We start from the raw sequence: 18,085 nt of genomic DNA, 5'->3' as shown, positions 1-18,085 counted from the left end.
GGTGACATGCAAATATCAAAATGCAGTACAAGTAGCCTAAAGTACATGGGTCTCAGCCTATTCCCACCTCTGTCTCTGGGTATTTTGAATGTACTCACATACTGGCCTATTTGACATAAGAGCATGGGCAGGTCACAGTACATTAAAAAGTACAACGTTTGGGAGCTGCCACAGTGTTGCGAGTCTTTTTGAATTTGCATGAAGGAACTATTTCGACTCAGCACCTAGAAAAGAGATGTGCGTGTGTTCACTCTGACTTCTTCAGGTCACAGTACACCCACCTCCTCAACTATCACTTATGTAATGTGCTATCAGTTTCTGTCTGATGACAAGACGCAGCCAAAATTGACATCAGTATATTCTGAAGACCTATAGCAGCACATGCAAAATGTTTATTACAAGGAAATACCCCTCATGAATAGCCTACCTCTACATTCATATTAGTCATTACCGATAGGCAAACATTAAATCAATTCAAGTCATGTTTATTCATATAGCCCTTATTTACAGCATATAGCCCCATAAACAACTCACTCATAAAGCCAGCAACCAGAGAACTAAGAATCAAATTTGTGATGTCATCAAATAAATCTAATAGAGAATAGAGTACAATAGAATATACCTACAATAGAATAACTTCCCCTTGACAAAAAAACTCCTGTATATCCTTGGAGAAAAAAGTGAGTGTGCCACTCTAGCTGCCGTTTATATAAAATACTGTGAAAACCTTAGACAGGAGAGACAACTGACCTAATACTTTCTATTTTTTCTTTGTGTGTGATTGAATAATTGCAATTTTCTATGGTTACATTATTTTTATTATTATTATCACTACTTTTATTGATTGTCGTCTGCTTTGCTTTGGCAACAGATACTGAAGTATTTAATGCCAATAAAGCTTATTTGCATTTTAATAAATCTGGATAGTTCAGAACTGTCAACACTATCATTATTATTCAAATGTGCCCGTAACACATGTGCAAGCATGTTAAGTGAAAAAGACCACCACATATTACCACAAGGATGTGAGAATAATTTCCTATTACAGCAGTTCTGCAAAACTTTGGAAGTGTGGCATAATATCTAGGCTACTACAAAAACACATTGGACAGAAATCCAATCAAATTGGTGCAAATGTTTGACAGGCATGAATGCAGACCAATAGAAGAACTGGGAAGGGGCAGGATCTAGGATATCCTATGTCATCAAAGCGAGGCGCTTTGTTGTTCTTTCGAGACACAAGTCGGGGAAAAATAACTTTTAATTCATGACAAACCGCTCGGTTTAAAGGTAGATTACATTTCATTTGGTTCGATACCAACTAAATCCAATCTGACATGGAGTTATATCGCCATCGTTTGTAGGAAAACTGTGTTATTTGAAGAAGTAAATCAGATCACCAGTAAGCTAGCGTTAGCCTCTTTGGGAGTGTGTCCAGATTGGAGCGGAAGGAATTTCGAGCACTGGGAAGAAGGGGAAAAAAATCTCTGCTGGGATGCCTCACGCAAGTTGGAAAAAATGTATTTTACAGTCCCACCAGGAATCATGCCACGATAATGCGAAAGTATGTGTTTATTTGACTGATATCAAATTGTAGGCACAATTTGATGGTGTTTTTGTAACTGTTAACGTGCCAGTTAGCGAGTTAGCCACGTAGCTAGCCATCGATAGGAAGACATTTAAAATGGCGGAAGGCTGGCCCATTCCTTCGGCCTTCGTCTTCGTGTTATTGAGTTTGAGTGCTTGGGCACTTGAATCTTGTCCAGCTCCATGCTCGTGTTCAAGAGGACAAGATGAGGTCCAAATACTGGACTGCAACAGAAAAAGGTTGTCGACGGCTCCCCTTGATCCACCAAGTGGGATAACCCAACTGTAAGTAGCCAACCAGCACTCCGAAGCTAACGTACTCTTCTACAGCAGCTACAACACTCATTCCTTGTTTAACCCAGGGGTTCCCAAATATTTTCATGCCAAGGACTCCCATTTAGATTTACGTGTTAGCCCATGGGCCGTCACTGTATACAGTTTCGCCGTTGGGTCTCCATGAGAGAAGTTTTTCGGCGTTTTGATATGATTAAGAACATAACTGTATATTTTTTCCTATACCTGTATTTGTGGAGAGAGTTTGAAAAATATGATCATAACAGCCAAATTCATTCATCCTGTAATTGTGCAAACTCCTGGTAAATGAAATATTAGGTCTATTGAAATTGAACTATTTTCCAAATTGCTGGGACCTCCTGTAACTCACTCACCAGGACTCTGATTTGGGAAACAGTGGTTTAACCTATGAGACTCCAGGCTGACTGATATTAGAGGATGTTTCACTTGATCATTTCATTTTTCCATTTATAGCATGCCAAGGCAGCTGACTTTTTATTGAACATGATTATAATATGATGTTCAATTTCATTTCAGAACCATGAATCACAATGAGCTGACTTCTCTTCCTTTCCTCGGTGATGTTTCCTCCAACATCACTTTGCTGTCATTGTAAGTCTAGAATCCCTTCAAATTCTCGTTGGCTCTGCTGTCACTCTTCACTTTAACGAATTTGGAATTGTTTATTTTGTAAGCCCGCTGTTAAAGCTGGGCATCCTCTTTCCATACTGATTTTGGTTCTAAACAATATTCTTGTCATTACTTTGCTTTGTTATAAATTATAGCACATGCCATTTTTTGCTAAAGTAAATATATATATTTTTATGTCATCTTTACATGCTACTTCCTTTCAAAAATAAAATGAAACTATGCTCACTCTCCTCAGTAAAATGCGCATGATCTGAAAAGTTGAGACCCCGTTGAAGAATCTGACCTTTTTAAGCTTTTCAAACCTTTTGATGTTTTCTGTTGCCTTACAATACATATATACTAATAGAACTGGTTAAGGTACCATTAGGTGTTGTCTTTTGATACCCAGCCCTACACATGGTGCACAACAACAGACATCTGAGTCTTTCTGTTCCTCATGTAGATGTGGTTTTATTATACTATAGGCCTAGATTGTCATATGATTACTATCATCATGACTTTGTTGGTGAAAACTTCTTCTGGATGATTATTCTGTTGTGATTCAGAGTCCACAATCGGATCTCAGAGCTGTCGATGCTTCAGCTGCAGCCGTACGTTTCCTTGGAGACACTGGATCTGACGTCCAACTCCATCTCTGAGCTCAAGGTTGGATCATTCCCCTCCATGCAGCTGAAATATCTGTGAGTTGACACTGCCGTTTTTTTTTAAATTGTTTTCAATGAACCTTTTATTTAGCCAGGAAGGTCGATTAAAGAGTCAATCATTTACATGAATAAGCGGCGAAATTCATTTGAGGTGCACAGGCTGAGATGAAAAACAAAATAATATAGAACAAAGACAACAGATGTAATGACCAGGACACATGACACAACTGATGGTATAAGAGGAAAAATGACACAACATTCAAGTGCTAAAATTTAGGTGGCACACATCAAAGCAAAGCAGTACCATCCTACAACTAGTGTGCAAGACTATACAAGCTAAATGTTAATTGAACAAGTCAGAGCAGAAAAGATACCTTGTTTTTATCATTTTATTGTTGGTAATGAAGCATCTTGTACTAAACTTAACTGACCTTGTGCCTCCTCCTCTTGGGGTTAGTCACGTTCAGGTGTAGCTGGAGAGCAAACCCTTACTCCATCCCCCTTCCTGATTTTAGCTGTAATGTTTCCGCTCCTTTATCTCATAGGAATTTGAGTAATAACAAGATCAGCACCCTCGAGCCTGGCTGCTTTGACAACATCTCCAGCTCCCTGCTGGTGCTGAAGCTGAACAGGAACAGATTAGCTGCGCTGCCATCCAAAGTCTTCAGGCTTCCACAGCTCCAGTTCCTGTGAGTATCTTATGATGTCTTTTTTGGTCTGAAACCGGCAGCTAAATCATTACTTGAGCATTGAGCAATGTGCATTTGGCAGACATAATTTTGCATTTTAATTAGGCTTTTAACAATTCTTACTAATAGGCTGAATTTACTGTAAAGCCCATATAAATATTCAGTGGCTCTGTGTATAGACCTAATTGGTGGTATGACAATGTTTCTGAATCTTACTGTCATTGTAGTGAATTGAAGCGTAACAAGATCAAGGTGGTGGACAGCCTGACTTTCAAAGGGATGGACTCCCTGAAGTCGCTGAAGATGCAGAGGAACGGCATCACTAAGCTCATGGATGGAGCCTTTTTTGGACTCAACAACATAGAGGAACTGTGAGTTTAAAGTTATTGCCTCTCATGTCTATGAAATTGACATTGTGTAGTGGGTTTATTCGAGGTGGAGGGCTATTGTAGATGCCTCATGCCCCGAATTTTGTGTTAGACTGGAGCGCTATCGTATTTAGGCCTACTTTTTTAAAAACCTATAAAGTAGATTTGCAGAAGCCTACAGATAGGTGGCCTTAGGTGGGAAAAACACACTAATAGGGTACACACTTGACAACCGCTTGTACAGTCTCTCATTTTGTTAACCGGTCATTTTGTTAGCCGTTTACAGATTTGTCCATCTCCATCATAAAAACAAAAACGCTAATTTGACCCATTTTTATATTGAGGCCACTGCAATTTTCCCATCTTTGTATTCCAGAGAGCTGGAGCACAACAACCTGACTGAGGTCAACAAAGGCTGGCTGTATGGCCTTCGCATGCTGCGAGTCCTGCGGGTCAGCCAGAACGCCGTCGGCATCATCCGACCAGACGCCTGGGAGTTTTGCCAAAAGCTGGAGGAGCTGTGAGTGTGTTTGCTTCATAGCTAAAATCCCCAAGCCGCTAAAACTCCCCACTTTCTTTCATCAGCCCCAGGCTCTGAAATTCATTCTCTGTACTCGGTGGAGTTTCTGTTATCTTGCTGCAGTGAGTGCTGCAGTATGTTGGGTTTCTGGAGCTGATTCAGTGTTGTCTTGCCTCCGGTGGATCTATATTTATAACTATTTTATAAAAATTTTAGATTAATACACAAGACCGGTATTAAACAAGATCAGTGTTTGAACTCATCTTTATCATGTTTGCTCTTGTTTTGTGCAGAGATCTGTCCTTCAATCACCTGACTCGACTGGAGGAGACGGCTTTCGTAGGACTAGGTCTCCTAGAGAGCCTGAACCTGGGAGAGAACTCCATCAGCCACTTGGGAGAGGGAGTGTTCAGCAGCCTGGCCAGCCTGCGCACGCTGTAAGGATCACGCCTCACCGAAAAATCGTTTTTTGAAACATGCACTACCCATTTGCATCCAAGGAATGTAATCAAGCTCAATATACAGAATATAACTAAGTCCTAACATGTTCTTGGCTCTGTGCATTCTGATGAAGGCTGCTAATCACAGTAGGTTTGTGTTTGCTTCACTTTTCATGTGTAGTGCTAGTCCTGTCTTGATTTCATTTACCAAGTAATCTTCCAGTAGTCTTTTAGATTGCATAGGAGAAATCACAGTAGAAATGGCTAGTATTTTTAGGCCACATCTTGTAGCATTGCCTGTGTTGTGTTCTAATCCCATTTGTCTTTAGTCCTGTGTTTAGGCCTAGATCTAATCACCCAGTGTGTAATTTCATAGAATCCTGTCCTAGTTTTGTTTACTCTGTTCTTTGACAATTCACTGTGGGCATCATGCTGATTTCAAATGAGTTGCAATGTAAAAATCTAGAAGACAGTTCTGCTCGGGCATAGGAGCGGTGAGAATAGGTCTCCAAGTTGTGTTTCGAGAGCAGCGAAGGCCTTATTTACTAAGAGGTGCACTAATTACTACTGTGTGGAAAAACGTAATGAGCTCAGCTTTCTCCAGTTTAGCGCCTGATTCATTAAGATCACTTATGCAAATCAAGTCAATCGCAATTCTCCAATTAGAATACCTGATGTGCAATATAAGTACTGAGTGTGCATGTCTACCAGGTGAAACATGTATGGTAAGCTGTTGTAACATTGCTTGAGGGAGAGAGTAGACTGTGATCTCCCCACTGTAGCTGTGCCAGAGAACAGGAGATGAAGGGCTGCCAGAACTTTTGTTAGTTTGTTTTTAATTTGATGAAGCAGGGATAAAATAATATCAATATTATTATAATAAATATAACTTGGCCATCTATAATTTCTTTCAATCTCATCCTCTGACATTTGAAAGAGAGTAATTCTCAAATGGAGCACCTCCTCTCTGCCTGTTGTGCCTTTGAACAAAAAACACAGCAGCCAAGGCTTTCCCAGGGTGAGAAGTGTTAAATACCATGCGCAATAATGTGCGATTTGGTTTAGTAAGTTGATAGGAGTGGTCCATTTCAATAATCTCCTCCCCTATTTTAGCGCCCGACCATTGCCACGCCTCAAAATACATATAATTGGGTCAGGCTCACTAAAAGTGTCCTGCCAAGTATCTACCCCATTTCCACGGGCAAAAAGCTTGCGCCAACAGGTTAGTAGATTAGAATCGGCACATTTTATGCACGCAATTGCATTAATTCCACCACAAACACTCAGTAAATATGGCCCTGAGTATAACTAACGGCCAGAGGATTGGCCTAATTAAGCAAATGGATCCTCTTGATCAGAAATCTATCTGAGAGGTAAAAGTAATAAGTAGGAGGGAGGTGGAAGCCATTATTTGCTGCAGTGAGTTCCGGGAAGCCACTGAACTGCAAAGAGAGTGAGGTCAGGTTTGGGGGGGTCGGCACACCTCCCGGGGGCCTTCATGGTAAGAGGGGAATTGGAGAGGGCCGAGGTCCTTTCAGAGGCGCCCAGGCATGAGGAAGGAGAAACAAAAGAGCCCATGACCCATCCTGTAAACACAAGGCCTCTGTGGGTTTCCATTGGACCCATGAACTGTCCAGTGCTAAACAGAGCCAATTAAATCCCCCTCATCAGAGTGGCAGGAGCACCGAGCTGCGGCGCTCTCTGGAAGTTTGCCGTCTCCGATTGTTTGTCCCTTAAGTGAAAGTCATTGGCACTCCCCAGTCTTTTTTTTTTTTTTTAATTCACAGAATAAGGAGTTTGTTGTTCAGTCTTGATAGATTGTGTTTAAATCTTAATACCTGACTTTTTCCCTTTTCAGTGATATCCGCAATAATGAGATCTCTTGGGCCATTGAAGACTCTATTGGCGTGTTTGATGGAATGAAGAAGCTGAACACACTGTGAGGACACTCTCATGGATTGGATAGATAGATACACACAGATACAGCAGATAAATAGATATTGAATATAAATGCTAAATATTAAAACAGTCTTAAATTTAGATAAATATAGCCGGTAGGTCCTAAATTCTGTTGCAGTGTTTCAGAGATTTGGCTGTATACAACTTTTCTGGTGAGAAATATTCCCTGTTAATGTTAACGTTTATTCTGATAGGTGTGTTTTTGCTTTGAAATTGGTCTTCAGCTTTATTTTAACTTGCATTAAAATGGCCTTAAAGTCTTAAATTTATCTTACTGAAAGCTGCGGACACCCTATTACAGTGTGCTATAAAATGTTACCAAGGCAGCACAGATTTTGTGGCAACTTGGCAACAGTTTTATTGAGCATTATATAATGTAATGTTTTTATTCTCCAGGATCCTACAGCGCAACAAAATCAAATCGATCACTAAGAAAGCATTTGATGGCCTGGAGGAGCTGGAGCACCTGTAAGTAAAACCACCGCACACTCCTTTTCCATGAGACGGTCATACTTGAGTATCAGAAGGATCAGCAGTTATTGTTGAATGATCCAAGATAGCAGAGGGCTTTTATTACCATAGTGCTGATGTTGTCTCGTGCTTGTGAAATGGGATGCCATTTTGATCATATCACACCGTAGGAGTGTCTAATCTGTATTTCCGTCCACCCCACAGGGACCTGAGCAAAAACGGCATCATGTCAATACACCCCGAGGCGTTGTCGCATATGAAGCTCAAAGTGTTGTGAGTAGACACAAATGACCTGGAAGCTCTCATAAGCACATTTAGGAAACCAGCTTTCCCTGTTTTAATGTGGTTTCTCAGATTTAATTGTAGCCTTCATTAAAACGGAATTATAATGATTAAAGTAACCTTGTAATTAAGGCACATGATTAGAATTTTAAATCGGCACTACATAGTTGTATGAATGAAATGTGAACCTCTGAAATGTTGTTAAAGTTTACAATACAGCTTTAGTACTGAACAAATAAAGCGGCACGGTATGCCATTTAGCTTTAGTGCCGCCCCTCCTCCCCCCAACACATTTTACTATGCACACAAGTATCCTCTATATTTTCTGTCAGGTTACTTTGCTTCAAAATGCCATTTTTTAAATATGTGATGACTTTCGAAAATATGGGCCTAAACTTGTGCCACTATGCAACCGAATTTGACTTGCAGTATGTGCAATGAATATGTGTGTAATTGTTGAAATTGAATTCCGTGATTTACAGCAGAATTTTTTCAAAGTCAAATTGTGTTCACTTGTTTGAAATTCAGTTTCTCAATATTCAGTGTCCTTGAAAAAGGATTTCAAAATGACTGTAATCTATTGTACAAATTTGCATGCTTTATGCAACCTTTCAAAGAGTGGATGGGCGATGATTATAGATACAACTTTCCCAAAGCTTTTAGGTTGTAGAAACATCCAGACACTTAGGAAAAGCAGTAGATTGCCCCTCTGGCAGTCAGGAAAGAGAGTGGAAAGGTCGAGTCTGGTGCTCCCTGAGTTTTTGATCAGCTCGTCATAGGAGCGTCTCTCAGGCAGTGGCTAACGAAATGCCCCAACAACTATCAAACTCAGAAAATGTGTCATGACAATGTCATATCCACTTGTTATTAATTAGTCATAGTTGAGGCTCTGTTATAGAAAGGAATTCACTTCACATCGTTTAGATCCTTAAAAACCATTTTGAGTGCACAAGCTATCATCTCACTTCGGTGTTCGATTTGGATTGAGATCTAGTGACGGGCAACAGCCATGACACTTTTTTTTACATGGTGGTTATGCTTATCTTGTAAGTAAATTGAAACTGAAGTTCAAGCAAGTAAATGTAATTTCACTTTTCAAAAAATGTGAGATACAAATCCTGCAATTCAATGCACAAATACAATGCACATAATGTTTAGTGACACAACTTTCATCTCATACCTTAAACTTTAAAAATAGCTTGATGAGTCCATCTGACATTACAATGACTGTCTTGTCACACTCCTTCCATGACTCTGTTCTTGTTCTCAGTGTGCTGAACACCAGTAGCCTGCTGTGTGACTGCCAGTTGCAGTGGCTGGGGCCGTGGTTGACTGACAGCCCTTTCCAGCAGTCTGTCTCTGCCGTCTGTGCGCACCCCGCCGGCCTGCTGGGTCGCAGCGTCCTGTCCATCAGCCCGGAGGAGTTTGTTTGTGGTCAGTCACCTGCTCTTGCCTATTGTTGCCTATCTGTTCTAAATCAGGTAGCCTTCAGTCGACACAGAACAGCAGAAAATTATTCTTTTGTGTGGGTCAGGAGGTGTAAAGAGTTTACATTTTGAGAGGCCTGCATTGTAAATCAGTGAATTTTACATTTTTTAACAAAACCTTGGTCTCAGTGATTATAGCAGGGGACCTACACATGGTTCTTCAATCTGCATTACATCTCATGTCATCATAGGACCACTGACTGTTCCACTCTGGAGTAATTAAGTTCAGTTCCCAGGTTTCCTACGTAGTAGGATGGAAAATGAATTGTATAATTTCCAAGTCTTGAAAAGTTTGGCAGTTTAAAAAATATGGGAAATATTGTTGGTCTAAATAAACTGTCTGTGTTGTAGACCTACTTTCATTTCACATATTTTGATACTTGTTATTGAAGAATAATCTAGTTGACCTAGTTGAGTCATATTGCCCTTCCACTATCAGCATGCATCATATTGAACACCTACCAAAATCAAGAAATAATGGGTTCCTCCTGAGTTCCTCACCTACTCCCCTGCTCCTCCACAGATGATTTCCCCAAGCCTCAGATCACAACCCACCCAGAAACCTCTGTGGCGCTGCGGGGGAACAACGTGACTCTGAGCTGCATCGCGTCCAGCAGCAGCGATTCGCCCATGACCACAGCTTGGCGGAAGGACGGGGAGGTGCTGTATGATGCAGAAGTGCAGAACTACGCCCAGTACCAGGAGGGAGAGCTGATCTACACCACTGTGCTCCACCTCCTCAATGTCAACTTCACTGATGAGGGGCGATACCAGTGTGTGGTGTCCAATCACTTCGGCTCCAACTACTCCAACAGGGCCAAGCTTACTGTCAATGGTGAGGAAGTCCCTGCATTGTTTTTTCTTTTGTACCTTTTAAGGTGCTAGGTGCCAATTTGATATACAGTTTATTTTGATACTGTTAATATAACCTTAGACCAGAGAGGGTTAAATATTACTTGCAAATGCTTTCATGGTTTGTTTTAATTCAGATTATTTGTAGATATGTAGGTTGTGTCATTCCTCAGTGCACAATGCAGTAAGTGCCAGAAACTGTAGACAGTCAAACCAGTTTCCTTGAAAAAACGATTTCAGAATGACTGTTACCTTTTGTACAAATTTGCACACTATACAACCTTTCAAATAGTGGACAGGCGATGATTTCAGATTCAACTTTGGTTGTAGAAAGGTTGTAGAAACATCCGGACCCTTAGGAAAAGAAGTAGATATTCAGGTATTATCAAACTGCTCTGCTGCCAGTCAGAAAAAAGAGTGGAAAGGTCGAGTCTGTTGCTCTTTGAAGTTTTTTTTTTGCGGGGGGGGGGGGGGGGGCATTTTTGCCCTTTATTACACAGATCAAAGTAGAGAGAGCCAACAAAGACAGGGAGAGAGAGAGGGGGGATGACATGCAATTTTATTTGCAACCGCTGCTTGACCCAGGCCCAACAGAGACTTGTCTCTAATTCTCTGTCCCACCCCCCACTTTCTGCGCTCTTTCTTTCAGAGCTGCCGTCCTTCCTCAAGACGCCCATGGACCTGACGATCCGCACTGGGACCATGGCCAGGCTGGAGTGCGCCGCTGAAGGCCATCCATCACCCCAGATCGCCTGGCAGAAGGATGGAGGCACCGATTTCCCTGCCGCCAGAGAGCGCAGGATGCACGTGATGCCAGATGACGACATCTTCTTCATTGCTAACGTGAAGACAGAAGACATGGGAGTGTACAGCTGCACGGCTCAGAATGCAGCAGGCAGCCTGTCAGCGAATGCTACTCTCACCGTGCTGGGTGAGTCACCCACCTGATTAGCAGAGCGTATTACTGATGTTTTACTACTGGGTCATTTCATCTGAGTCACTCTGCTTAAATTGGCTGCTCATTTATGCCTGTCATTACATATCCTGTTTTGTGTTGCCTCCTCGGCAATTTAACTAATGAAGATGTAAATGTAAACCTTGTTATACCGTTGCCAGGGAGAATACTTGATTCTGTCTGGCTGGAGCGTCTCCATTCATTTTGCTTGATGCATAGTAGAACCGAACACCTCTTACTCAACTGTTTGATCACAGGTCTAAATGAATGTGCTTCTAAGATTTGACCATTCCATTATGCAATGGTACATAATCAATGGCTTCAGTAAATTGGTTGTCCAGTTGCCTTAAAAATGACCAAGTTAGTGATCAAGCCTCATGAACACATTAGTTCTAAAAATAAGAAACAACTTGACCTCACAGTCCTCCATCTAAGCCGCTTGACGCACACTTCGTTGGGGAATATCTCTTACTTGTTAAACGGCAATTATTCAGAAATCAATGAAATCTTCTCCAATTCCAGAAACTCCATCCTTCATGCGGCCGTTGGAAGACAGAACAGTAGCCCGTGGGGAAACTGCCGTACTTCAGTGTATAGCCGGAGGCAGCCCAGCCCCCCGTCTCAACTGGACCAAAGACGACGGGCCCCTGGTGCTGACGGAGCGACACTTCTTCGCTGCGGCCAACCAGCTCCTCATCATCGTGGATGCCGGGCCTGCCGATGCTGGGAAATACACCTGCATCATGTCTAATACGCTGGGCACAGAGCGCGGCCACATCTACCTGAGTGTGTCGCCCTCACCGAACTGCGACACGGGCGCGGGGTACGACCAGGACGGCTGGACCACCGTGGGCATCGTGGTGATTGTGGTGGTGTGCTGCGTGGTTGGAACCTCGCTGGTCTGGGTCATTGTCATCTACCACATGCGCAGGAAGAGCGAGGACTACAGTATCACCAACACCGGTGAGCACAATGTTGTTGGGGCTGTCTCGGTACTAGGGATGGGAGGACGATACGATGTTGTGTTGGTAAAGTTTCATAGAACTCAACACCGTATAATGAAATGTGTTTATATCTGTTCCAGATGAGATGAACTTGCCGGCCGACATCCCCAGCTACCTGTCCTCCCAGGGTACTTTGTCAGAGCCTCAGGAAGGCTACAGTAACTCTGAGGCCGGCAGCCACCAGCAGCTCATGCCTCCTCTCTCCAATGGATACGTCCATAAGGGCACAGATGGTGGGTAACCTTCCTCTCAGAAGCATATAGAAATTTCCCAAACTTGATTCTGTTAAATGGACCTTCTTCTCATACCCCTTCTAAGAATGACTTCTGAAATTAGAAAAACAAACAAAAAAAACACATTGAATGTCTCATAACATGCTTTAAGGCAAACAAGGATGTGATTTTCAGGATTTAAGGCACATTTAAGACACTCCCACGCCCACTGTTTTCTAATCAGGAAAGGCTTTTACCCCATCCTTTTCCTGCTTTTTAGTGTTCCTGATCACATCCCTGCTGAAATGAGACACTGACTAATGCATTGTTGCATTATCATGCGTTTCCCAGGTGTGTGCTATGGAGACACAGGCAGTGAGGTGGAAACCGAGGGGAACGGCATGCTCCACTGCAGGGTGGGCTCTCTGTTCACTGGCCGCAGCAGCTTCCACCCTGGGGAGCCCCGCGAGGGACTAGCTGGAGTCCCCACAGGTTAGTCTCATCTGCACACAAGCCCTTTAAACAGGCGTGTAATTTCTTTTATTTTTTGTTCTTTTTTTCTCCAGGATTTCAATTTAGTCCCATTCATTTCTAATGGAACTAATGGAAGTTTTCCTGGTTTTTCTCTGCTTTTGTGTACATGCCTGATGGAGGGCGTTTTCTTTTGAAAGGGCCATATGTTTCTTACTAGGCCTTTTGATATGTCTTGAGGTAGATATGTTGATGTGTTGATTTGTTATTTTTATACAGATGAATGAGAATGAAATCAGATTTAAAGGCCTTGTCTTTTTTTTAAATATATTTTTCATTTTAATATATCAACAATAGACAGGACAGAAAATGAATGTTAGTCTAAATAATCGTGGCGAGGACGGTACATTTACAGTCACAGCAATACCAACAGAGATGTATACAGACACATAGTATGCCACCATAAAATATCGTACTGCAGCAAATGTATGGAAAAGTTTGTTCAGTCCCTACACATATGACTACATGTTTTATGTCGTTTTACGTCCACTGACATGTCACATTTGGTGATATTTGTTGTGAAGAATGATCTTCATTTATAGGGTGATGAGGTCTAGTTGAAAGTCTTCCCCAGCCACTATCAGCATCCATCATATTGTACACTGACGAAAATCTCCAAATGGAGCCAAGAATTTTAAGTTCTGGAAAATGTGTGGAAATTTTAAACTGAAGCGTGTAGAGACCCTGTAAGATCCTTGTCCTCTCATGCCAGGCGGCGCAGGTCCACTGGTCATCTGCTCCGACTGCTACGACAACGCCAACATCTACTCTCGCACACGGGAGTACTGCCCCTACGCCTATCTGGGGGAGGATGACCCGCTGGACAAGACTCTGCCGGGCCTGAAGGAGACCTTCAGCGAGCACGCTCAGCACGAGGACACGGCGCTGGAGAGCCTCATCAGCAACCAGGACTCCTCCGTCTTTCTCGCCTCCCACGACAAAAGGCTGAGCAGCCATACGCCCTCAGAGCACTATGCTAATGGTGAGAGCCGGATACAGAATTACAGAATTAGTTTGGCATTATATCGTGTAGTGAGACCATCCTGCAACCGGATGGCCGGGGTTCAAGCCATCGTATCTGTAAGGGTCCCGAGCTGCTGAGGTGTCCTTCAGCACTGCACTGAATCCCTACTAGCTATAGGGGGACTGCTCTGTAACTGATCCTGCGCTCTGACCTCCATGTGGAAAGAAGAATTAAAACCCTATGGGGATCTGTAAACTATCTTCTTCTTCTACTTCTTCTCCTACTACTACTTCTTCTCATCATCTTATTTCTCTATCAAATAAAGGCGTTCAGTCTGTAAGTCAGCTGGCGGATGCCCAGGCAAGCTAGCCTCCTTTATGTAAACAGTGAGCTCATTGATTCACTGAAGCCAGTAGCTTAAAGATGAGAGATTTCCCGGTGAACTGACACAAGCTATAAACCCGTGAGGTTGCATTCATTGTGGATATTGATCTTCCTGATTTCATCTGTACATAGAGAGGCTAGTTGAGAGGTAATAGAGTTGTACAAGTGATCAGAGTACTTGCAGTACTTGGTACAGTTAAATATTAGCATTACAAAGTTACCGTTTGACACTGTGTTGACAGTGGAGACAGCCAAATATGGATACTGAGATTTGGTTTACCAACGATCCAAAAATATGTGGTTGGGAATCAGTGAGTGGATAGTGTGTAGCCCACTAAGTATTGTCTCTTTCCTTGTCTCCGCAGATGCCCCCACCAGGTCTTTCTGGGGGGAGGGGGAAGACCCGTCCACAAAGCCCCAGCCAGGAGTGTCCCAGCACCCAGTGACTGTACACAGGAGCCCCCCTTTGACTTCCACTGCCGACGGGCCGGAGGAACGGAGTGGAGTAGAGGTGGACTGCTTCCCCAGCCAATGCACACAGGACCACAGAAGTGCCTCCAATAGGACTAACCCTCAGGAGCATCCTGCCCCCACATAGGCCCTAATGTCCCGCCCATGTCTCCGCTCCTGCTCCTCGTTGCAGCCCCCCTCTCTACCCACTACCTCCAAAGAGACTCCTCACATTCTGCCAAAGATGCTCTCTTATATGTTTACATTCCCCTTCCGCCCCGGAGGACATGCTCGGTTGTTTGTTCCTCACTATGAAAAGACTGCTGTCTCGGGCTGGAGAAATAGGTTGGTGATTAAAGTGACCTCCTCCTTGACACCCCCACCTCCGCAGGGCCCAGTTCTCTCAAACCCTCCACTCTTCTTCATTCTCTTTCGAGAGAAAGTTATGAATGTATGCTTCAAAGAGCCATGTTGGATGCTGCCATGGGAGAATGACAAGACATTGCCAAGTCTTAACAAGTTCTCTTCTCCGTCCCTGCTACTGGGGGGTGGGCTTAAATTTCATGCCAGTGCATAGTGCTTCACGCTGGCAGTTTTGACTCATCATTCATGGTACAGACACCTGTTGGAGCAGCCTACATGACTTTGGTAGAAATCGCAAACCACCTCTTCCCAAGTGGCCAAAAGAGGGGTTAAATGGGGGGGCACGTTTGGTTCCCTAACCAGCAGTTTGTGGTTCTTGTATAGGAAAGAACCTTGAATGCATACGTCCGACATTCCCATAGCCATCCCTATTGACTCGGCTCTCTGGTAACCCGTTACGCAAATCCCAGAGACGGTGACACCAAAATGTGGTGTATATTATGAATATATATAATTATATCCTATATCATCTTTGCCTACTCTCATTTTTGTCTTATGTCAAAGGCTATTGTAAATTCCTCCTTTTTATTCGTTCATTATGATGTTCTGTTTGGGATGAAAGCGTACAAAGTTTGCACATTTGACAATCATGGTTTTGCTGGCCATTTTCTAATGGTTGTCTATTGGATGGCCTTTTCAACAAGCATTCTCAGTAACCTCGATCAGGTAACATTATGGTTAATATATTCAATATGCACTGATTTGTTTTTCCCTTCTCAACATATCTTACCGGCACTTAATTTAATGGTGGTGTATTTTTTATTATGCAGTCTGCATGCCATTTTACATTATTGTAGGGGTTTATCATCATGGTTTTATCTCCCAAATTTCACGAACCTTCCTTAGATATTGATTAGGCCTAGATTTTCACTTGGGACTGTGAAAAATGAGAATGTATTATTTTATACATGTATGTATGTGTACATAAGGCTAGTAATCTATTCAATTCCATGTCCTACTAGTCCATTTGTGGAGAGGTTTGATTCCTAAGCTGCAGTAACTTTAAAAACATTTTGCTTATTCATTTTCACCCTGTATTGTCCCAGCAACATTCGATACTTCGTACAAGTTAGTACAGCTGAATCAAGTGTTTTCTTAAAAATGGCTATTAGATGTCATCATATCTGGGTTACAGTAATTAAACAGTTGCAAGTGTAAGCAAACCATGCCATTTTCAAATGTCAGTCATCAAATTGCTTTGGGGATTTGAAAATGAAAATGCTCATGTAAAAGAAAGTGATCTTGCTACATCAGGTTTGATCTCATTAGATAGGTTGTTGATCTTACAAAATCTCTTTATTGCACTTCGGAGTTGCTCAGATATGATTGGCTTTCCTTACTGTGCACATGTCTGTTACTCTCAGAAAACATTATTGATGTTTGCTGAATATATTTAGCCAATTATGTTGTACTCCTCTTTCATTGTTACAATGTTTGACAATTGATTCCCTCCCGTGTTTGAGAGTTTATGCTCTCATTATTTTTGGTAAATTTGCATTCTTAAAAACAATCAGAATTCCTCTGAGACATTGTGCACAGCATCTTGATAATCCATAATGCATCAGCTACATTCTGCTCGTTTATATTTGATCAAGAAAGGACTTGTGTTATTCAGCTTTTTTTCTCCTCTGTGGTAGTGGTACACTGATACTGGTAGAGGGTACTGAGCCAGTGCTTGGTAGCAGTACTCGCACTGTTTATCAGTGGAGTTCACAGACACCAAGAATCAATAATGCTGAATGGTTAATCTATTAATTCCAGTGCAAATGTGTGGTGGGATGTAGGGGATGACATTTTGTTAGACTTACCGTCACACAATGTAGCATGGCCAAAATGATCTATCATAAAGAGTCATATTGGTACTTGGTATCAGTGAGTACTCAAGATTGAGTACACGTACTTGGTAAGCAAAAAAATTGGTACACCTGCACTGGTACTTGCATACAGGAATTGCATGTGATTCTTGCACGCTCTTCTTGTTCTAAGAAATCTTTTATTTCTTGGATCAGGTTTGATCAGGAGTACCAAATCAATGCATTCACAGCCTATGAAAGAGGTCAAACAACTGGTATTGTTTTCTGTTAGACCATTAAAGTCTAAATCAACTTCAACAATCCACTGACTTCATCTGTCACATTTTGGCGCGCTCCAGTGGAAGCAGTTTCTCATATTTTCCAAGTGTTTTCTAAGTTTTGTCCAATGTCAATTTCATGCTCCTCTGAGTGACAGAAATTTAAATGAAAAGGTACAGTGACCAGTCATCCCAATACAGCTACATGTCCAGTGGGCATCCATTGATTCAATGTTCAATATTTTCTGCCAACACAGCATAGCATAATGTGTATTTGTATTGTCTTATTCTTTGAACGTCCTTATGACTTTATACCAAAGTTTAGCAGTAAATGCTCTGGCAATATCAAATGCTGCTTTTTTTTGTATTGTTGAAGTTTTGCATTTTGTTTTCAAGTGTATTTTTGAACCTTGTTTACTTGTACATTCTGTAAAGCATGTCTAAAGAGCATTTTTGTTACGTAGCTGTTACTCAAACAATAAACATGAATTCTGATAATTCGGTTTGAATATGAATTATGAATATCTCCCCCATGCACCACTGCTTTTTAAGTAGAAAAATAACTATAGAATCACAGTAATTTTGTCTTTACTTAGACAGTGGGAGGCCCGGGAGGGAGAGAAACAGTAGGGGAGACGCAGGAGAAAATGCTCTTGCAGGATTTGATTCCTAGGTTACATGTAATTCCAGACGCAGGGGTCTTAACCACAACATGATTTCTGGGCACACCATGGAACGATTTAAAAGGCCAAGCCATCTATAATCTGGATTTAGTCATGTCAAGCCAACACATAAAGCCAACTAATATGGGCTTTAAAAAAAAAAAAACCTGTTAGGTCATCATCAG

General features: G+C 42.1%; 1 protein-coding gene across 1 annotated transcript; it reads left to right on the top strand.

Moving 5' to 3' along the window:
* The first annotated feature begins 1,212 nt into the window (after nt 1–1,212).
* On the top strand, nt 1,213–17,719 carry lrig2 (leucine-rich repeats and immunoglobulin-like domains 2). Its single transcript, XM_071903895.2, has 18 exons — nt 1,213–1,872; nt 2,419–2,493; nt 3,078–3,212; nt 3,722–3,865; nt 4,093–4,236; nt 4,610–4,753; nt 5,047–5,190; nt 7,052–7,132; nt 7,549–7,620; nt 7,828–7,896; nt 9,176–9,339; nt 9,916–10,227; nt 10,894–11,175; nt 11,722–12,162; nt 12,284–12,436; nt 12,767–12,907; nt 13,659–13,928; nt 14,660–17,719. The coding sequence occupies exons 1-18, from the start codon at nt 1,685–1,687 to the stop codon at nt 14,890–14,892; spliced, it is 3,192 nt and encodes a 1,063-aa protein (XP_071759996.2). The 5' UTR covers nt 1,213–1,684; the 3' UTR covers nt 14,893–17,719.
* The last annotated feature ends 366 nt before the right edge of the window (nt 17,720–18,085 follow it).

This window comes from Centroberyx gerrardi, chromosome 5, assembly GCF_048128805.1.
Source record: "Centroberyx gerrardi isolate f3 chromosome 5, fCenGer3.hap1.cur.20231027, whole genome shotgun sequence".
NCBI classification, from domain to species: domain Eukaryota; kingdom Metazoa; phylum Chordata; class Actinopteri; order Beryciformes; family Berycidae; genus Centroberyx; species Centroberyx gerrardi.
This window is presented reverse-complemented; position numbering and strand designations above follow the sequence as displayed.

Coding starts and splice junctions, on each gene's coding strand:
- lrig2 (XM_071903895.2), top strand. CDS start 1,685: ATGGCGGAAGGCTGGCCCATTCCTTCGGCCTTCGTCTTCGTGTTATTG. Junction 3,213..3,721: donor TCCATGCAGCTGAAATATCT/GTGAGTTGACAC, acceptor TTTATCTCATAG/GAATTTGAGTAATAACAAGA. Junction 12,163..12,283: donor CTACAGTATCACCAACACCG/GTGAGCACAATG, acceptor TATCTGTTCCAG/ATGAGATGAACTTGCCGGCC.